Here is a 22,063-nt window from a genome sequence, read left to right on the forward strand (position 1 = left end):
TCTGGGACTCAATACATGTACTTCTTACATCACTCCCAAGCACCAAGCCCCCCGAGTATTTTCATCATTATTATACTTGCTTTCTATCTTGGTCCCTGATGCCAAGTTCCTGTTGCCATAATCTGCCAAGTGCTCTCTGCTGACCATACACCCTAGTCCATCCAGATTTCTTGGATTCTGTCCTCACCTATTGGGAAGCTCCATTAGGACATTGGTTGTCCTTGGTTGTCCACTCCTGCTGTGGTCTCTAACCTGCTCTTGGCTTCACCCATGCGCCCCTGCAGTGGGCCAGTCCTCACCAGCAACCTCCTGCCCATCCTGCCCCCAGTGCCCACCCAGTGCCCAGCCAGTCTGGGTCAGATTCCAAGATGTTGCCTACTTTGAGTGCCTTCCGGGACACCAAGCCTAGATCAGATCTCTGCTGAGACTGTCTAGTTGAGTGGACATCACCCTGAGAATCCCAAGTTCTATTCCTTTGAGACCAGAGGCCTGTAGAGTAGGACATACCCGTGAAGGTGACAGTAAGACAGGAGAGATGCAGAAAGCATTGGATGGGGGCTCCACAGCCCATAGAGTTCCAGTTTTCCAAGGTACTTTGAAAAGTTGAAGTTTATAATTATAATCCTTTCATCCTTAGTTTGGAGTCTTTACGTGTTGGGGTCAGTGATGAGAACAAAGGGTAGTCAAAGAGGTAGACGTTGAAATTTTTTACTTTTTGGTTTCACTTTTTACCAAAATTTCCACTCTTAGTCAATATCCAAATTTTTTTTCTAGCATAGGATGGTTTTTCCTTATCCAAGCATTTTCTGGAATTATTTTTTTCTTTCTTTTCTTTTCTTTTTTTTTTTTTTTTTGCAGGAAAAGGGAAAGCAACAATCAAACCTCTGGGATTTGGAAGGCTTTCTTGATTCTTCTCTTGGCTAACTCCAACCCACCCCTTGCTTTCCCTAATAAGTTAAACTCTAAAATAACAGTGAAGTATCTGCTACCCTCTTCCTATTGAAGGGTGCTAGACTGATTCATAGGGAAGCAGAAATACACTCTGCCTGCCCTGTTTCCCACCTGCCCGTTGGGTTGCCTGAATGTGTCCACGTTTCTCTGCAGGGAGAATCCCTGCTTCACTGGCCCATGCAGGGGACCTGAAGCTGCTGGGACTGTGTCTGCGGGGCACAGCAGGTGTCCTGGGTTGTGATTGTGAGGCTGTCTCAAGAACAAGGCTGTAGAGGGCCAGGGGGTGGCTGGTTGCCTGGAGCAGGGGGAAATGGGGGACGGGGGCTCAGGCTCACCGAAGGGGCTCAAAGACCCATGCTGCCTTTGAATTTGAAAGACCCTCTGTAGATGAGTGCGAGGCATGTCCCATTTGTGAATAGGCACAGAAACAGCTATTTCATAAACTTGGCTAATTTTTATAAAAGTAGAAAGGAAATTTCAGAATATAGAGGCTGTTTTTCTTATGGTTGCTTGGTATAGAGGTTAGCTGAACGGTATTTGAGACATAGCATCTAATGTCTTAAGAAAAAAAACAGAACATTTTAGAAGATGTCATGACACTGCTATTACTTTTTATAATACTTTATATTACTTGATATGTTGAGAATAAAGCTGGCTCATATCCAAGGCAGTTTGGACACACAACGTGTGAAATTGGGCACTGCCACAAGAAATACCGTGGAGCCTTGTGTTCTGGGCCTGTGACATGTCCAGAAATTGTCCAATAGTCAAACTTCCTGTGCTTTTATAAAACTTAACTGAATAGAATTGTGAATAAAGGATGGAAATTATTTTTTATTATACATATAAGGCAAATAGTGAAGATAGGGCCTCTGCTGAACCTAGGCTATTAAAGAAGGATGTGTGAGTTTCATGTAATAAAATGAGAATTTGCTGTTTTGATAGGACATCTGTATCAGTGCTGTCAAGGAGATACAGTTAGTATTTGCTGTATCACTACAGCGAATAATGAGAATCAACCATATTTACTCATAAAATGGTCTTTCGAATCTCTCCTCCTGTTCTTAATCTAAAAACGAGGGGCTCTCTGAGTAGGTCTCTGGGTGCCCCTCCAGCCCTGATTCATCATGATTCTCACTCATGATGGGCTGGAGAGGGATTGCTGGTGGGATCAGCTGCCCAGACCCTGGAAACGTGCAGAGGAGCCTCCTGAGCCCGGATCAGCCCACAAGGCTTCCACGCTGAAATCTAGATGGCCCCACTTGTGCAGCGGGGCCGGGATGGGCAGGAGGGCAGGCGATGGCCACGGTGCTGCTTTCCCCAGGTACGTGTGCATCGCCATGGAGGCGCTGGACCAGCTGCTCATGGCCTGCCACTGCCAGAGCATCAACCTCTTCGTGGAGAGTTTCCTCAAGATGGTGGCCAAGCTGCTGGAGTCGGAGAAGCCCAACCTGCAGATCCTCGGCACCAACTCGGTAAGGGCCCCCCGTGGGCCTCGGGGACCCCAGCCCACATGCGGAGCCGAGACTGGGGCTGGGGCAGGAAAGCCTCTGGGTCAGGGTTACTCTGTGAGTTCCCAATTGGATTCTGGCCCTGAGGACATCACACAGCTCGTCTTAGTGTCCCCCTCTGTGCACACACAGGGGCATGGATCTTATTTTTTTAATTGAGTTATAATTCGGTTGCCTTAAAATTGACCAATTTCAAGTGAACGATTCAGTGTTTAGTATATTCACAAGGTTGTACAACCATCACTACTGTCTAACGCATTTATCTTTCAGCTAATGATTTTCAAACTATTTTTAGTGTTAGCTATTCCCCTTAAATAGTCGTAAGTGGGGCCCCCATAGAGAGAAAGAGAGGCTGAAATGGGGCCATTCCTGTTGAAGGCAGGGGGTGCCCAGTGTCCTCACGGGTGAGCCCCTGGCTCCAGGGGGCACACTCTGAGTAGTGCTTGTCCAAGTTACGACTCCTTCCAACACAAGGAAACTGATGTCCGTAGGATGGAGGCACCAGACGGGTGGAAAGGGCATGGGGAAGCAGGGGGCTTCTGTCCTGGCTCTGTCCTTGCCTAGCTGTGCACCCTTGCGTGAGTGTCTTCATGAACCTCAGCTTTTGGTCTCCATAAGTCCCCAAGGCTCTGCTGTACCAGTCTCAGAAGAAGTGATAGCTTCTACCCATGAGGGTTTGTGGTTTTGTAAGAGAAGACCTATCAGATATGTCAAGAACTCCCAGTTTCATGCATGTGTCTGTGCACACTAGAATATTCTGATTGCTTTCTTTACCATCTTCCCTTCTCTCCTTTTCCCTCCGTTTTCCCCTTCTGGGCATCCTTGCAGCCCCAGGTCTGCTGGCAGCTTGGCATTAAAGCCTTATGTGCAACTACTTTTACAGGATTAGGTGACGCTGTCAGCTGCCAGATACCACAGAAGAAATCAGGGTTTGCCCCCTGAGCATTCCCAACATGACTTTTTTGAATTTTTATAACGTGGGTTAGAATTGCTTTCCTGTTGTATGTAGGTGATTTAACCAGGAGATAGTCTTCCAACTTTACTTTCCAGGACCAAGACTGCCAACCTCTTCCCTTTGTTTTTCTCTGTGAGCCAGCTGCCTTTGACAAATTATATGTACAGGGTAAAGTCTTTTGTTGGGTTGCCCTGGCAACAGCTTCAGATACTGAAGACACAGTCTAGAAGAGAACATCTGAACGGAAAATAAACCAGCCATCAGGCATCCAGAGGGCTCCTCCAGGTGAGGGACAGAGAAGCAGGAGGCCAGCGGCTCTAGCTTTCCCCACAGAGCCTCCTGGCCTGGGATAAGTGTTTTGTTAGCTACAATCTTAAAAAAATTCAAAGCCCTGCAAATGCCTAGATTCTGCATCACAATGAATCACTGCATTAGCCAGAGAGCAAGTCGACCCCCAATCACTGCACTGCACACAATGACGCTCACAGAAGGACAGGTTATTATAGGTAATTAAGTCAAATATTTGACATGGATTCAGAGTCCGCCTTCCAGGCAGCCTCCCTCCTATAGTCCCTCATCCAGATGCTTTTTGCAGATCTCAGAGCCTTGAGCTTTGCTCGTCTGGGACTGTTGTGTATCTTCCTGAGAAGAGGGTGGTTCTTGCCTCATTATCTGAGACTCCCAACATGTTGGTGCTTGGCAGGACCTTAGAATCAAGAGCCCAAGAGTCTCACACTGGCTCCCATAGGGGTTGGGGGCTTTGCGGGGGCCCAAGCGTGGTTGGGGGTGCAGGAAGAGAAGGGCTCCGGGACTTTCACTGCTGCTTCACCCAGAGCCAGCTCCATTTTAATTCTGCATGGAAGCTCACAACATTTTGCTGGATAAAGGGGTTTGCTGCCAGGAAATTGAAAGAAAAGCAAGGAAGGAGGGAAAGAGAGAAAAAGAAAAGAAGAAAACCACTGGGCTCATTGAACAGCCTAGTTTTGCTGGATATCTCTGCCTGGAGATGAAGGCCCAAAGAAGTCAAGCAACATGTCCACTCCACACAGCCAGAGGACTGGCTTTAGACCACGGTTTACTTAGCCCCAGAGCCTGGAATCTTCCTGGAATCTGACAGATGGTGAGGTCAGAGGCAGCTCGTCTGGCCCTACTGAAGTGGGATCCTCTCCCTATGGCCCTAGCCAGGGACCCAGCCTCCATGCAAATGCGCTCCTGCGGCCAGGCCCACTCTGCCACTGGATGCTCACAGCCTTGTAGGCGAGAAGTCAAGAAAAATCCTCCTTCCCCTGAGCCAGTGCTGCCTCCCCATTGCTTTTCCCCTCAGACTGCTTTGCTCTGCCTGAATCAGCTCAGAACGAATCTCCCCCTTCTATAGAGCATCTCATAAACCCTACTCCCCTTCGAGGTCCCTGGCCAATGTCAGAGTCTCCTGGAGAGCTTTGGAAACCTACAGATTCCCAGGTTGCAACCCAGACCTGCTGATCAGCATCTCCACCGATGAGACCTGGGAATCGGCATTTTTAAAACTTTCCAGGTGATGCTATTGGCCAGGTTTGGGAACCACTGACCCACTCCAGTCTTAAACCTCGGTAGGATTTCTTTCTTTCTTTCTTTCTTTCTTTCTTTCTTTCTTTTAATTTTAAGTCTCTGATGGAGATTCATCCATTTTGTTCTTGATGAGCCCAATGTCAAGCCCAATGCTGCAAAATCCGAATTTGCTAATACCACTCCTGCACATAAAGTGCAGTAAACTATAATTTTAAAAATTTAAGTGACCCTTTCAAGCCCTCAGTGAGCATTACTGGGCTTTGGGGTGAGAACCCGGTGGGGACCAGGACAGTCAGGAGAAGCTGGGGAGCCAGGCCCCAGCTATGCTTGCTTACATGCTCAGGGATCCGCTTCTGCACACCTACCTCGTTGCACGGGGGGTCCGAATGTGTGTCTCTGGGAAAGTGCAAAGGACCACATGTCCTGGCTTTTGGGGTCACTCAGTGATAATAAACTGAAAACATTCAATCTGAGTATGCTGAGATCTACGACAGAAGCAAGGTAATATGTTCGACTTAGTGTTGACAAATATTAAAATATTATGTAGATTCATGAATTTAAAATGTGCACGTTCGATTCTGAATGACCCCAAAGTCAGTGGCACGTGGGTGTTGCGCTTTTTTTTACTGCCCCACGACCTTAAATGGAGGGCACGCTCAGGCTGGAGTGCAAAGCGAGTCACTGAGCCGATGCAGGCCAGGGCGGCCTCCCCGCCATGTGTTCGAGCTGTGAGGCATGGCGGGGACCTGAGTGCCCTCCACAGCCTTCCTCCTGGTAAGGCAGGGGCCGTGGCTGGCCGGTGCCCGGCCCTCACCACGACCTCACCTCCACACCGCCCTGGGTCCCTTCCCTTCCTTTCCCACCCCACCCGCCCCGGACCCAACAGGAACCACACTCTTCTCCCCCTGCCTCACCTCCCCCAGCCCTGCCGCGGCCCACCCTGCCTTCTCCCCCGGAGGCCCGAGCCCTGCCTCAGAAAACCACACAACGTGGGAGCTGCGGCCCCTGCAGATACCGCTTTGCAAGTTCATCTGGGCTTCCGGGGTCCCGCCTTTGCTCGTTCTTTCACCACTCCCTCTCACGTCCCTCTCAGTGGTCATTTCAAGCCTTCTATTTTCTCCTCAGGCCCCTTCCCAAACCTGCTCTGCCTATTTCTGCCCATGGAGAAAATAGGGGCTCTCAGGTGGGGTTCACTATAGTCCGTGGTTTACGTTAGAGTTTGCTGTTTGTGTTGTACAGTCCTATTTTTAAAAATATGCATTCGAATACCATATATACAACCTAAAATGTCTTCTTTTAGCCACAAATACATAATTTGGTGCAGTTAATTACATTCACAATGTTGTGCTACCCTCACCACCATCCATTACCAAATCTTTTCCATCACCGCAAATAGAAACTGTACTTATTAAGCATTAACTCCCCATTCCCTACCCCTGCCCCAGCCCCTGCTCCTGCATTCTAGTTTCTGGCTTTATAAATTTGATTATTCTAATTATTTCATCAGTGAGATCATACAATATTTGTCCTTTTGTGTCTGGTTTGTTTCATGCAACATAATGTCTTCAAGGTTCATCCATGTTGTCACATGTATGAAAACTTCATTCCTATTTATGGTGATATTGTCCTCATAGAATGAATTAGGGAGTGTTCCTTCCTCTTCAATAGACTTAACGTCTATTTTGTCTGACTTTAATTCAAAAACTGTTTCAAGGGACAAAGAAGGTCACTATATATGGATAAAGGGGTCAAATCCACAAGAAGACATAACAATTAGAAATAAATGTACACGTAATGGCAGAGCCCCAAAATATATGACGCAAATATTGAGAGATATGACGGGAGAACTAGATAGTTCTACATTAATAGTAGGAGACTTCAATATACCATTTTCAGTAATGGATAGAACATCTAGACAAAAGATCTAGAAGGAAATAGAAGACGTGAATGATACTCCAAACCAACTAGGCCTAACAGACATATGAAGAGCACTTCACCCAGCAGCAACAGAATACACAGTCTTCTCAAATGTACATATGTCATTCTCCAGGATATGTTAGGTCAAAAAACAAGTCTTAATAATTCCAAAAATATTGAAATATACCATGCTAGTTACCCTATGTCTCTCTTGGTTACTACTTGCATGATATATTTTTTTTCCATCTTTTCACTTTCAACCTACTCGTGTCCTTGAATTTAAGGTAAGTCTCTTGTAAACAGTATATTGTTAGGTCATGCTTTTTTTTTTTTTTTTTTTTTTTAATCCATTCTACCATTCTTTTTTGACTGGAAAGTTTAATCCATTTACCTGTAAAGTCACTACCAATAATGTAGGACTTTGTTCTGTCATTTTGCTATTTTGTCTTTGTAAGTCTTACTCTATTTTTGACCCCATGCCTACTTACATATTTATTTGATTTTTTTTTCTTGTATTGTACCATTATGAGTTCCTTCTCATTCCTTTCTATATATATTTATCAGATATTTTCTTTGTGGTTACCATGGGGCTTAAATTTAACATCCTAAATCTTTAACAATCATGTTTGATTTGATACCAACTTAGCTTGAGTAGCATACTCATACACTGTTTCTTTAACCCACCTTTTTATTGTACTTGTTACAGATTATATCATTATACATTATATGTCCAAAACCATAGATTTATCATTACTTTTTATGCATTTGCATTTTAGAATCTTAAGAATTAAAAAGTGGAATTATATCCAAAAATACAAAACAGTAGTACTGGCATTTATAGTTATCCAAATGGTAGTCTTCACCAGACGTTATTTCTTTATGCAGCTTTGATCTGTTGTCTCTTGACCTTTGCTTTCAGTCTGAAGAACTCTCTTTAGCATTGAGAAGGTCTAGTGGTGCCAGACTCCCTCAGCTTTGGTTTATATGGGGATGTCTTAATCTCTCCCTCATTTTTGAAAGAAAGTCTCACCAGATATAAAATTCTTGGTTGGCAATTATTTTCTTTCAGCACTTTAAATATTTCATCCCATTGCCTTCTTGTCTCCATGGTTTCTGATGAGAAATCAGAAATTAGAAATTAATCTTATTGGGACTACTTTGTATATAATTTGTCACTTTTTTCTTACAGCTGTCAGCACTCTCCTTGTCCTTGATAGTTTTATTATTATGTGTCTAGTGTGGTTCTCCTTGAGTTTATCCTGTTTGGGGTTCATTGGGTTTCTTGAATGTGCACATTCTTGTCTTTCTTTAAATTTGGGAAGTGTTCTGCTGTTATTTCTTTGACTCTTCCTTCTGCCCCCTTCTCTCTTTCTTCTCCTTCTGGGATACCCATAGTGCATATATTGGTACACTTGATGGTGTCCCACAAGTCTCTTAAGATCTGTTCAGTTTTTGTTACTCTTTTTTCTTTCTTCTTCTCATCCTGAATCATTCCAATTGTCTTGTCTTCAAGATCACTGATTCTTTATTCTGCCGGCTCCAATCTGCTGATGAAACACTCTAAGGCATTTTTCATTTCACTTATTGTAGTCTTCAACTCCAGTAATTCCATTTGGTTCCTTTTTAAAATTTCTATACCATTATTGAGATTCTCGTATTGTTCATTCATTGTTTTCCTCCTATCCTTTATTCTTTCTCTGTGATTTCCTTTATATCCTTGAGTATACTGAGGATCTTTTTTTTTTTTTTAAGTCTTTGTTTTGTATGTCCAAAGTCTAGTCCTCTTCATTGAGGGTTTCTGGATTTTTATCTATTCCTTTGGATGGGCCATCAGTTCCTGTTTCTTTATTGTTTTTGTTTATCTTTTGTTTTACACTGTACATTCTATTATTTTAAAGTATTATCTCTGGGATTTAATCCCTGAGCTGTCTGTTCCTTAAGTTTATATCCAGCTAGTGATATGACAAAGATTTCCTTGAGTGCCAGGAGCTAACAAATACAAACAAATGAAAGCAAAAAGCACCTTTCACAGTATTTGCAAATTAGCTCTGCTTTGACTGATAGTCTCCTTCAGTGCTCAACCCCCCATGAAAAAAGATCAGCCTGAGGCAAATGCAAAGTGCAGGATCCTCTCTCTCTCATCTGAGCCTGAGTAGAGACTGCTTCTTTTCCTGGGCTTGTGCTTGCTTGTGGCCTTAGGAATTCTCATTTACAAGAATTGGTATACCCTCTCTACTCCCTATTAAATAGGCTTTCACCCTGTCCTGGGTGCTATATATTATATAACTTAATGCACATAATCCTTTGCCACTTCAACTTAATTATTTCTTTACACTGCTTTAGCTGTCTGCAAAGTGCTTATACCTGCAGGGCAAGTTCTAGGAGGGCAAACCCAAGACAAGTTTCCTGGTTCAGTCTTTCAGCTTGTAACCCAATAGATTGGCACCAACATACGGGCACCCCCAGGTGCACATAGGGGTTATTCTGCTCCCTCCAGAATAGTGCCATGGACCCACAATGGGAGCACAGGCTGCTTCTCACTGCTCTGGGGAGCACTTGGGGAAGGGGCCAGCAAGAGTGCCACGAGCCTCATACCCTCTTCAAGCTGCGTTTTCTTGATTCAGTACTTACCCTGTTATTGCAACTCTTTTAACTGTTTTCTTAGTTTTGAGGAAGATAGCTCTGCCAGTTTTTGCTAGTTGTTCAAAGATTCTGTGGGACAGTACCCTGGAGCATCTTACACCACCATCTTGGTGAACTGGAAGTCTGCAAAGACTCGTGAAGGTGGGAAGGCATAATGTGAGCAGACAGGAGAGGATGTTCGAGGTCTCAGGAATTACTTATGCCTTGGCTGGTAGTCAGGAGATTTGTAGGACATGCTCAAGTCACAGGAGGACTGCTTCTCTGGCTGTAGTGAAAGCTGTTCCAGGTAAACAATATTGCGGTAAACAATGGCAGTTGGGAGAAAGGGGCAGTGAGTTAAAGTCAAACCACTTGGTTTTCAAGGGCTGCCATTAAGCTAGGATTTATCTTAGTGAAACCCAGAAGCAGTTCCCCTTTCTTCATGAGTAGTTAAGCAGAGGTAAAGCGTCCTACAGTCTAGAGCCGTAAGACAGTTGTAGTCTCGTGGGGGGTGGAGGATATTATGGCTAAGCACAGTATTTTTAGTTATAGCTCCATTGTTGATGGCAGGAAGTTGTTTGGCTCAGAATGCATGTCTATAGAAGAGGAAAAGTCTGCTTCTGCTTAGAGACACTCTCAGCTGGTGCTAAAGTGAAGCTAACCAGCTCAGCTTCCATCTCCCAGACCAGGGGAGGGCCGTGTTTGCAATGTCAATATTTGGAGATTGCTTTCTTTTATTCACCCAGGCCTTTAGTGACCCTCAGTTTTCACACAATTGTGGCTCCTTCCTGCCTGTTTGGGAGGGTTGGTGATCTGCTCCTGCAAGCTTGGCTCCCCTTGTTGCATATAAAGAGCTGGGACTTTGATCCTGGGCTGAAACTTTGATTTTGAAAGAGTGGCCCTAGCAGTGCCTGTGGCCTTTGATGTGTCACGTGTTCAGAATCTTCAATTCGTTGCTATGGAGACCTTCCTCACCATTGCCATATCTTTAAAAAAAAAAATCAAAACAAAACATTCTTAGTCTTTCACAATCTTAAGCATTAGCAAGAGGGTTTTTAATAAAAGCCATCTGTAAAGTGTGAATTAGCTATGTTAGGGGTGAAGCACACTGGAGACAGGAAGGAATTTTTAAAAAATAGTCACCACTCAACCAGATAAAAGGGCCCGGTGACCTCCTGGAGTGTTGACAGCAAGCCACAAATGCACGGGAGCAGGAGCGGGCAGAGAGCTGTCTGTCCCAAGCCTACAAGGCAGGTGCTCTTACTGCCCCCATTTGACTGATGGGCACCTGAGGTACCAGAAGCTTAAGTAACTTGCTCCAGATCACCCAACTAATAAGTGGAGGCATTGGGATTCGAACATGTAGTCTGGCTCCAGACCCCTTCTCATACCTGCACAGCCTCTTCTAAGAGGGTGGAAGGCCTTACTCCCTGAAAACCTTTGAGTCCCGACCCCATCTCAGCCAGGTCTAACCCATTTCCTGGAGCTCCTCCCCAGTGGGGGTGGCCCCTGGACTAAGGCTCTGTGAGGTGCCCTGTTTGACCCTGTGAACCACCGTCTCCAAAGTGGGCCTCCTCATGTTGGCCCCTGGAGACTTGGGGCACTTGGAGTGGGCTCTCAGGGAGCCTCCCCCCACCACACACACACAGGACACCCCGTCCAGGCCAAGGCTCCCTGACTGGTGGTCTGACTGCTTTCATACCTTCACACTCGGGCAAGGGGAGCACCTCGCATCAAAGGCTGGCGAAACTGGGGGTCCTCAAGCTTCTCAGAGGTCCTGGCACCGAAAGGGAGCATATTTGCTAGGTCGTCCTAACCCTGATGTCATACAAAGGAGATCTGGGACTGGCAAGAGTGCAGGCTCAGACGGAATGATGGAGGCTATGTATTAGGGCTAATCTTTTTTAAATTGTTTGGGAGTACTAAATTTATAACATTAAGCAAAATAACCTCTAAGAATTATATTTAATTTTTAGTAATTTAACTCCCTCCAGGCCATGATTCCTGCTTTCCCCTGGGACCCTGAGGCAGTCACCTAGGGAGAATTGCAAACGTGCTGCACAGTGGCCACGGAAGGAATCCAGCAGCTGAAAATGCTGAGACCACTCTAAATATCAAGCTTTAAATATTTACTCAAAATTTTAACAATAAAAATAGTAATTTTTTTTAAATCCAACTTCAGATTTGCTCTTGTTTCCCAGAATTCATCCCGGGGCATGCTATATGCTTTAACACCAGCTTCCATACATTTCTATCTGAGCACTCAGCCTTGCAGCCTGTGTGGGGCTCGGCTCTCAACTCTCAACGTAAGGTGATAGCAGGAGCTCCAGGGAGCCCCTTCGTCTTCCCTCCCTTTCCTGCTCTGCTCACCCTGCAGGGAAGGGCCAAGAAGGGCCATGGTTGCCAGTCCTGTTGTGTAGACAGCAGAGGTGAGCAGGGATTTGGGACTCAGATATCCAGAGAGCCCTGGGAAGCAGGACAGAGCCAGGCCCAGGCTGTGGCTTTATTGGAGCTGGTGGGGAGGCTGGGGCTGGGGCCCCGGAGCCCTGAAGGAGAGGAGAGCAGCAGTGTTTTTCTTTCCCTCCGCCCTGACAGTTTGTGAAGTTTGCCAACATCGAGGAGGACACCCCATCCTATCATCGCAGCTATGATTTCTTTGTGTCCCGCTTCAGCGAAATGTGCCACTCCAGCCATGATGACTTGGAAATCAAGACGAAGTAAGTGAGGGAGTGAGGGGGGCTGCTCGTCTAGCAACAGAAGCAGCTCTGATTCTGATAGAGTTTCCAGTCCAGGATTGCCTGTCTGATTTCACTGGCATTTACTTCCGCTCTGATGTTGCTGGGGAGAAAACCCTGTGAGGCTCTGGGAGCAGAACAGGAAGAAGGGTACCTGGTGGACACAGGTGGGCCAAGAGCAGCTGGTGGGATGCAGGTGGGCCATGAGCACCTGGCGGGATGCAGGTGGGCAAGCAGCCAGCACTGGACTCCCAGCACGTGGTTTCTAAAGGGAAAACCCTGCGGGCCAGAAAACAGGGCTGGACTTCAGATGATGGTCCTGTAGGCCAATCTGAGAACAAGTGACAAAACACACACACACATACACACACATACACCCCTCCTGAATACTCTTTTGTTCAGAAGTACATGCATTTATACACTACAGAAACACACCCACTCACCATTATCTATCAAAAATAGACACCCAGACCAATGAAAAACCAAACTCCGCACCCCGCTAATAAGCCCTGCTGGCCCCTGGCCTCATCTCCTCCACTGTCCCCAGCTCCCTCCCCTCCAGCCACACGGGTCTCCTCGCTGCTCCTCAAGTACACTGGAGACATTCCTGCCACAGGACTCTTGCACGGCCTGTCCCTGTGCCCAGAATGTCCCCTCCCAGGGATCCACAGAGCTCACTCCCTCACCTCCTTCAAGCCTCTGCCCCCATCCCCTTGCCAAGGAAGCCTTACTCAAGACTCCCTACAGCCCACCCCCTTCGCCCTCACCCTGCTCTGTTTTCTCTACAGCACTCATCCCCTTCAAACGTGTTCTATAATATGCTTTACACTCACTGTGTCTCTCTCCAACTAGAATGAAAGCTCTGTGAGGGTGGGAATCGTTGCTTTCTTCACTGATGTATCCCAAGTGCTAAAACCACGCCTGGGAAGCACGAGGCTCTCAGTATATCTTTGTTGAGGGAAGAAAGGAAGGAAGGAATGCTTTCAGATAAACATCTTAAATTACACGTTCACATATACACACTCAAACTTATAAAAAATAGTTAACTCATAGAAATACACTCTGCATAGAAATAAAATCACAGAGGAGTTTACATAAATATACATTTGCACAGATACATGAAGCAAGGATGCAAAGCCAGTTGGACAAGAATGGGTGTTTGGTGCCCAGCATTGTGCTTGGAACTATAAGATGCAAAAGAATTAGAAGGAAGGTCCCTAAGACGAGTGTTACCACCTTGGTGAGGCTACAGGAAACCAGAGCGTACGTTTGAAGGAGTTGGAGGAGGAGGGAAGGCTCAGCGTCCGCAGCATTCGAGGCTGCAGGGTCGGTGGGTGGCAGCCGTCCTCTGCCCAGCATGCCCATGGTTGGACTGGTTCGGCCCCAGCTCAGCTGCCGGCTCCTTCCTTCACCCCTTCAGCCCCTCAGAAGGGTCCCCAGAGTACCGGGCTACGTGCAACAAAAGGTCAGGGGACCTGTGAGCCCCCCTTCTATGAGCTTCTTCACTGCAGCTGCTGGTCTGGGTTGGGTGGGAAGGAAGGGAAGGTGTCCAGACTGTTGCCCCACCCAGGCCCTGGTGCCCCGAGGCAGCGGGAGGGTCCCCAGGCGGCCCCAGCACCCCTGCATGCCAGGCCCCCATCACCCCTGGCTTTCCCCCTTGAACCAGTCACGGGCTTTGTGGGGCTGGGGCTCCCGAGGGCCTATGATGAGACCAGTGGCGTCTAATGGAGGAAGAAGCCCCCTGCCCGCTCCCCGGTTTCGGCTGTCTGAGCAGCCCCCTCCTTCCAGCCTTGGCGTGAAGAGGCACAGGGGCGCGGGAGAGCTGGGGCCCGGCTGGACGCAGGTGCTGGGAGGTGGAGGCTTGTAACCAGGTGTGGCTGTCACCGGGGCTGGCTGCTCAGGCAGTGCCACTGTCGGCAGGCAGCATGGAGGGCACGCTCCTCACGCAGCCACACTCACACTCACTCACACTCACGTGCGCCTCAGCGGGAGGAGGAGAAGTCGCAGGGGCAGGCCTGCAGGAGTTTTCTGAGCAATTAGTCAGGTGGCCGAGGTTTGCCCCTGCAGCCGGGCAGGGCCACTGGCCCCCACAGGCTGGTGCTTGCCCTCTGGGGAAGGAAGGCCTGCTGGTGGTGGGAGTGTTTATTTTTTTATTAAATACAGTTTTATTGCGATATATTCACATACCCTACAATCATCCAGTGTACAGTTATTCACAGCACCATCAGGTAGTTGTGCATTCATCACCAGAATCACTTTTTAAACATTTTCCTTACTCCAAAAAATAAAAAAATAAAAGTAAAAAAGAACACCGAAAACATTCCATCCCACCCTATTTTTTCATTAACTTTTTGTCTTCCTTTTTTCTACTCATCTGTCCATACACTGGCTAAAGGGAGTGTGAGCCACAAGGTTTTCACAATCACAGTCACCCCTTGTAAGCTATGTAGTTGTGCAGTCGCCTTCAAGAGTCAAGGCTACCGGGTTGCAGTTCAACAGTTTCAGGTATTTACTTCTAGCTATTCCAATACATTAAAACCTAAAAAGGGATATCTATATAGTGCATAAGAATAACCTCCAGAATGTCCTCTTGACTCCATTTGGAATCTCTCAGCCATTGAAACTTTATTTCATTTCATTTCGCTTCCCCTTTTTGGTCAAGAAGATATTCTCCATCCCACGATGCCGGGTCCAGATTCATCCCCAGGAGTCATATCCCATGTTGCCAGGGAGATTTACATCCCTGGGTGTCAGATCCCACGTAGGGGGGAGGGCAGTGAGTTCACTATCTAGCATCTTCTTTTTGCCCCTCTCCTTCAAAAGCTCTGGGTACCCGCTGCTCCCTGCAGTCTCCAGCTGCTGCCCAGGCCTGAGTCCCGAGCAGCGGTGGATGTGTGGGTTGTGGGAACCCAGAAAATGCCTGCAGATGCCTGTGGATCCCTTCTCCAAGGTCTCATAAATCAGGGCATGTGCCGGATTTCTCAGGGCCAGCGCCTCAGCAATCTCTGAACCCCCTCACGGTGGGTCCCCTGTTACCCATTAAAAGGAGGAGGGGGAGGTGTCCTCTCCCCCAAGCCTGATCCCTTAAAACTTATTCTAAGGGTCAGCCAGCTCGGACATCACACGACAGAATGTGTACCTAAGGAAAAGGGATTCTGGGGAGCCTGAGGGAGTGCAAGGAGAAGAGAAACCAATCACTTTCACACATAGGGGGCCCTGAGTAGAAATGTTTCCGAATGTTTCCACCATCCAGCCCTGGCTTCTCACCAGCCAGGCCCTTTTGGGTGCGATACATGAGTCCAATGTGTTTGGGACGCACTGCTCTTATGCGTTTGGGAGCCCCTTTAACCTGGAGTCAGGAATCCCAAGTGGAGAGGGATCCCAGTCCCCTCCATTCTCACGTCTGGACAGATCGTGGTTCAGGCTCAGACTGGCCAAGTTTCCCTGGGGAATCGGTGCCCACATCGGCAGCCCTAACTCACCCTGGGTCCTGGTGGCGACAGGCTCCCCCGACCCCCAGGGATGGTCACCCTAGTCGTCCCATTTAAAACTGCAACTGAAAACACAAATGCCACCTAAACAATTAGGAAAATTTGCTCAACTCCAAAACCAATTAAAAGGATGCAAATTAAAATAGCTGCAAGAATGGGGATTTTTCTGAACCATGAAATTAGAAAAGATGTTTAAAATGAGCTCCCCAGTGCCGCTGTGGGCACTGTGAGAAAGGCATCCTGCAGCTCACACACTGGGGTGTGGGGAGTGATGTGGCCATACTGGGAGCCTTTGCCTTCTTCCCTTTTGATTCAGCCATCCCACTCATGGTAGCGATCTGAAATGTAGAAGAACATTTGTACACAATCATGCCAAACATTGTGTTACTTATAGTAGCAAAAAAAATGGGAAATAATTTCAATTACCAATTTAGTATGTAGTTTAGTAAGTTAGTAAGTTCTTGTGATAGTATATCATGCAACCATTCAACATATTTGCAAAGAGTTAATGATATAGTGATATAGGAAACTGCTTGTAATGTAACATAATGTGAAAAAATCCAACACAAAATATATATGCAATAGGTTCTTAATTCTGTTAAATTTTATGCACAAAAAGAAATGTTAACACTGGCTGTCTGTGAAGGGTGGGAGTAAGGGTATTTTGCTTTCTCCATTATTTCATAATCATAAAATTTTAAAGTTTGATTTTTTAAAAAAAGAAAGAAACTTCAGTGTGAAATAAGTGGGGCCCAGGGCGTGTGAAAGGGGCCCCTCTGTGGCATCTCCCAGCCGAAAACCCTTGGTGCCCACAGAGCCCGGCAACTCTGTGCCTCTCCCTCCAGGTGTACCCCCCACCCCCACCCCCAGGTAAATGGCTCAGAGCCCTGCATTTTACCTCATCAGTTCTTAGCAATGCTGTGATGCTTATTTCTTGGGCCCAAGCTGGAACAAACCCAGTGAGAGCTAAAGAAGAGGAGCCTTGGCAACCAGCCCCTGGGGGCTGAAGCCGGGCAGTACCAATCCAAGGGCAGTCTGGGAGTGTCCTCGAGGAGCCAGAAGACTTGGCTTCCTGGGCTCGTGTCCATCAGCATGAGAAGTAGGTCAAGACACGCGGCAAATGGGAGATGCTCTCCACTCTGCCCCCTGATGGACGAATGCATCCCTAATCCCCAACCAAGCTCCTCTCCCTGCCACAGGAGCCGACTGCTTGGGGCTTGAGGACTTCACTGTCTCATTTTGCCCTTTTCCTTACAGAATTCGAATGTCAGGCATCAAAGGTCTGCAAGGGGTGGTGAGGAAGACAGTGAATGACGAACTGCAGGCCAACATCTGGGACCCGCAGCACATGGACAAGATCGTCCCGTCGCTGCTTTTCAACCTGCAGCATGTAGAGGAGGCAGAGAGGTGAGTGGGTGGGGATCTGGCTCCCACGGTGGTCGGTGGTCGTATCCAGGCCCTCCCTGACTTTTCGGGGACTAGGTGGCTTGAGCTGCTGGCTGGTGAGCTCAGCTGCAAGGCCAGGGATCTCGGCTTTTGTGGCTTGTGCTGCAAGTGAGTCAAAGCTGGCTGCATAGGAGGTGTGGGCCTGCTGTTCCTCTTAACGTCTGCGTTCATGAAGAGAGGACAGTAACGGTGCCAGAGTCCCAGGGGGCAAGTGTGTGCTGATGAGAACACAGAGAACCAAGCGTCAGGTCACCTTTGTCTCTCGGGAAGCAGCAAGCTAAGGAGGTTTTCAAATGCCTTTCATGGCTCCAAGGACTGAGGACTTTCCCTCCCTGACCTTCCTTCCTCCCTCACTTCCTGATGGTATTTCAGGCCCTTAAAAGATGATTGCTTGGACAGCCAGCAGTGGCACCCAGTCAAGAAGAGTTGCACGTGCTGGGTTTTTTGAGTCTGTGCTGCTAGAGGGGAAATCTACGTTTGCCCTCTGGTGGCCAGTCCTAGGATAGCACCTCACTGAGGCTCCCACATGGTTTCTATAGTCCCCAGGCTCGGGGTCCTGGCCCGGGCCCGGGACCACCCCTGGGAGTCAGGTACCCCTGAGTTGCACCTGAGCCAACCACTGTGCCTTTCCTTTTTCTCTCCTCCTCCTCTCTCCGGCTCTCTTTTGCTTTCTCCTGCTTTTCCATCTGCCTCCCTCTCTTTGAATCCCATCCCTTTCTCCTTCCTGAGTCACGTTGCTCTGTACCTCGCCACGCCCACAGCCATCAGGAGATCCTTCCCACGGAGGCACACAGCCCTCTCCTTAAGGATATCCAGAAAAGGACCTTTGTCCCTTTTGCCCAATCTTCCTCCGCCCCAGGCCCCTTTACCTCTTGTGATGTCTGACGGCCGCGGCTGCTCCTGTTACTGAGCACGGCCTGGGACAGTCACCATGGGTCACCCGGGGGCGTGCAAAGCGTGGTGCCCAACCTCACCTTCCATCCTTCCGCAGCCGGTCTCCCTCGCCCCTCCAAGCCCCTGAGAAGGAGAAGGAGAACCCAGCCGAGCTGGCCGAGAGGTGCCTTCGGGAGCTGCTGGGCCGGGCTGCCTATGGCAACATCAAAAACGCCATCAAGCCTGTCCTCATGTGAGTGGCTTCGCGCACCGCCCTCACTGTCCAGTGTGTCGGTCCTGGCATCTCCCTGCTGCCCTGGAAAGGAGGAAAAGAGGCATTGCTGTGTGGAAGGGGAGCAAGGAGCAGTGAAGAGGGCCAAGTGGCTGATCAGTCCCCTCTGGGTTCACCTGCACCCGGGTTCCCTGTATTATGAAAGCAAAAGCAACCTTGTGGGGGCAAGCACAGTTTGGGGGAGAAGAGTCCATAGGAGAGCCTCCAAGGTTGAGGGAAGATGTCTGGCTTCTTCCTTGTGTCCCTTGATCTCCCTCCAATTCCAGGGTTGGACTGCTCCGGGGTCTTCCCGATTACTCCTCTCACTGACCCCCAGCAGTGCATCCTCACTGGGTGAGGGGCTGGGTTCTGCTGGGCATTCTGGTGGGTGTCATCTCCCATCTCCCACCAAACTACTCTGTCTCCCCTAATACCCCTTGTGTTTCACAGTCGTTTCCCCCCATTTTCTCCCTCACAGCCATCTGGATAATCATTCTCTTTGGGAACCCAAGGTGTTTGCCATCCGTTGCTTTAAAATCATCATGTACTCCATTCAGGTACGGCGGCTCCTCTGTTGCTCTTTGAGCCCTAAGCCCCTCATTGTCTAACCTAGGAGAGGACCAGTTTTGCTTTATTTCTGATACAATACAATACACGGATCCATACTTTTCTGAAACACAATGCAAAAGAATGCATAGAAAAATGAAATGAAAAACTCGTACAAAATACAGGCCCACTGCTCACCAGCTTGGCTGCCGTGGCAATGCCAGGTTGCTTAGTACACACACACTCTCCATTTCTGTACTTAGATCCTAAATTGGCACCAGTCCACAGGCCACACTTTGAGCAGCCCTGGGCCAAACCACTAAGAGCCAGGGCCAAAGAAAGTGGAAAAGGATGACAGTATTTTGAAATAGACTTCTGACCCACTGGAAGTGAAGGGGCCTGGGTAAAGGGGTGGAAACCCAGGGGACCTTGTGCCGAGGTGGGAGGGGTGGGGGAAGGCAGGGCATGGGGGGCTACCTCCTGTGCCAATGAGCCTGGGCACCACCGCTTTTGTTCACCACCACCCCACCCCCAGCCTTCAAGGCCCAGAGGGGGTGTCCTGGCCCAGAGGCCCGCGGCGTGGCTGTTTGGGGACCAGCGCCGTCTTCCTCCCCCAGCCGCAGCACTCCCACCTGGTTATCCAGCAGCTCCTGAGCCACCTGGACGCCAACAGCCGCAGCGCGGCCACCGTGCGGGCGGGCATCGTGGAGGTCCTGTCCGAAGCCGCCGTCATCGCTGCCACCGGCTCTGTCGGTAAGGGGGTCCAAAGAGACGCCGGGGAAAGAACCGCCCCTGGCCGGAGCTGCCTCCCCTTTCCGCAGAGGGCAGGGCCCCGGCGGGAGGTCCCGGGAGGGGACGGGCTGGAGAGGTGAGGGCGCCGGGGCCGGGAGAGGGGCGCAGCCCTGGTGTCCGGGTGTGCCTCCCGCCGCGCCAGGGCCCACGGTGCTGGAGATGTTCAACACCCTGCTGCGGCAGCTGCGGCTCAGCATCGACTACGCGCTCACGGGCAGCTACGACGGCGCGCTCAGCCTGGGCGCCAAGATCATCAAGGAGCACGAGGAGCGCATGTTCCAGGAGGCCGTCATCAAGACCATAGGTGCGGCCCGCGGGGGCATCCTGGGGGCGGGCAGCCGCCGAGGGGGGCCGGAGCCCGGGGCCACAACGCGCACCGGGCGGCCTCGCTGGGGGTCCCAGCCGGGTCTGCAAATCAAAGGCCCAGGGCGAACTCTTGTTGCGCCCCCCACGCAGAAACGGGGGGTGAAGAGGCGCTGGGGCGAGGGCGCGGGTGTGGACGAGGAGGAGGGTGGGCCGCTTCGCGCGGGGCAGGGGTCCCTCTCCTGCAGGGCCTTCCCGCGCTGGCGCCGTCGCCGCTCCGAGCGGGGGTGCGGGCGCCGCCGGAAGGCCCTGGAGTGCGCGCAGCAGAGGGGCGCCCGCACCCCCGCGCGGGAGCTCGCGTCGGGCAGAGACCTTGGCCGTGGCCTCCAGGAAGTGAAGGGCCCAGAGCGCAGAGAGTTCTCCGGAGTCACCCGATGCAGAACAGCAGCGCTGACCGCGGGCAGGTTCTCTTCTGGGGAGCAGCCGCCCGCACCCCGCAGTAACGTGCGGACCCCGCCACCCCCTTCACCCGCAGGCTCCTTCGCCAGCACTCTGCCCACGTACCAGCGCTCCGAGGTGATCCTCTTCATCATGAGCAAGGTCCCGCTGCCGTCCCTGCATCATCCCATGGAGACGGGGAAGACGGGGTGAGTGGACGGCGCCCGGCCCCTGCTGCCTCGCCCAGTGCCCCTTTCCCCCTTGCTTTCTGCTTCTCTCCTCTCTCCCCCGATGACTCTCCTGACCCTGCCCTCCCTGCTCTCTAGTCCCAAATAACCTTCTGCAACTTTTGGGGGGACCCCTGGGTCTCCAAACAGTTTCTCAGGCTGCCCCATTAATAACTCCCCACACACACACCGGGAGCCATTGTTTCCGCCCACATGCTTCCGGGTGAGGGTTTGCGTCTCTGATCTACAGGGAGAACAGGAATCGCCTGACCCAGATTATGCTGCTGAAATCCCTCCTCCAGGTGAGCTTCCCTGTCCCCACACCGGCTCTGCCCCTGCAGGAGGCAGCTCCTTCCCAAGGACCAAGAGAGGACAGCCACATACAGTTGTGCAGGTTGCACACTGCACAAACAGGCCAGCCAAAGTGGCGAGGGGTGCACTCCGCTCACTAGGCAGGCTGGGCACTCAGAGCTGGGTCCTCTAGAGCAGGTGAGGTACCTATTTCTAATTCTAACAAAGATTCCTTATAGGCTATTTATGGCCTTTGTCACTCAGACATTCTGTCTTGAGATGAAATATATTGTCTCTCCTGAGGTTCCTGCTCTTTTCCCCTGGAAGTAGCCCCCCAGGCCCTTTCCCTCTCAGTTTCCCCCTTGACACTGTGCCCACCTCAGTTTCCCAGCCACCATTTTTTCCTTCATCAGTGTTTATACACCTCTTCTTTACATCTTTGCAGCTATCTCTGGAGCCTAGATGTGTTGCTCTCAAATGCCAAGCCTATGATCGACTTGTTAAAATGTTTGGGTTCCCTGGAGATTCTGAGCCATGGATCTCAGTGCAGTGTGGGTTTGTAACAAGCTCCCTTGGTAATCTTAGCCCTGGCCTAAATACTGGACTTCCCACAACTAGATTATGCTCCTAATTGCTTTTACCTCCATCTTGCCTCACTCATCATAAGCCCAACCACAAGAAGAATTTTCTAGAAATGTTGTTTCCCCTCCGTTGCCCTTTGTTTCAGTCCCTGATTGTGGCACATCAGATTTCAACCTTCTCAGATGCAGCTGGAAGTCCCCTCTTCCCTTTCCTTTCCTAGACCCCATCTCATCTCTCGGCCCCTGCCCCCGCCCTGCTGTCCCAGCCTTGCCATCTGCACAGACCCCCACCCCCACCCAGCCCACATCCTTCACCTCACTCTGTGTTCACGAAGCCCCTTCACACGGGCACTGCCCACCTCGGGCTCCCCCACTGGTCTGCATACCCCGGCTACTCCTTTGCTCAGTTGACCTCATCGATTTGTCCCCAGCATTTTATGAAAGTGAATCTGGGGTGTTGGTAGATGCGTTCCCCTTCAGTGAACACTGACATCACGGTCGCTGCCCCCAGGCTGTGCTAGATCCTCGGGCCACCTCCTCAATCAACAAAGGCACTGGTTTTGTT

General features: G+C 49.8%; 1 protein-coding gene across 3 annotated transcripts in view; it reads left to right on the forward strand.

Moving 5' to 3' along the window:
• Positions 1-22,063, forward strand: part of EFR3B (EFR3 homolog B) — a 97,653-nt gene that overhangs the window by 59,277 nt on the left and 16,313 nt on the right. The window contains exons 4-12 of one of the 3 annotated variants that reach the window (XM_037813061.1): positions 2,276-2,426; positions 12,100-12,221; positions 16,988-17,137; positions 18,168-18,302; positions 18,799-18,877; positions 19,484-19,619; positions 19,801-19,962; positions 20,497-20,608; positions 20,877-20,928. In XM_037813061.1, coding sequence (XP_037668989.1) covers positions 2,276-2,426; positions 12,100-12,221; positions 16,988-17,137; positions 18,168-18,302; positions 18,799-18,877; positions 19,484-19,619; positions 19,801-19,962; positions 20,497-20,608; positions 20,877-20,928 — 1,099 coding nt within the window. The remainder of the gene's footprint in view (positions 1-2,275; positions 2,427-12,099; positions 12,222-16,987; positions 17,138-18,167; positions 18,303-18,798; positions 18,878-19,483; positions 19,620-19,800; positions 19,963-20,496; positions 20,609-20,876; positions 20,929-22,063) is intronic. The other 2 variants (XM_037813059.1, XM_037813060.1) reach the window with 2 other exon arrangements.

This window comes from Choloepus didactylus, chromosome 20, assembly GCF_015220235.1.
Source record: "Choloepus didactylus isolate mChoDid1 chromosome 20, mChoDid1.pri, whole genome shotgun sequence".
NCBI lineage: Eukaryota > Metazoa > Chordata > Mammalia > Pilosa > Megalonychidae > Choloepus > Choloepus didactylus.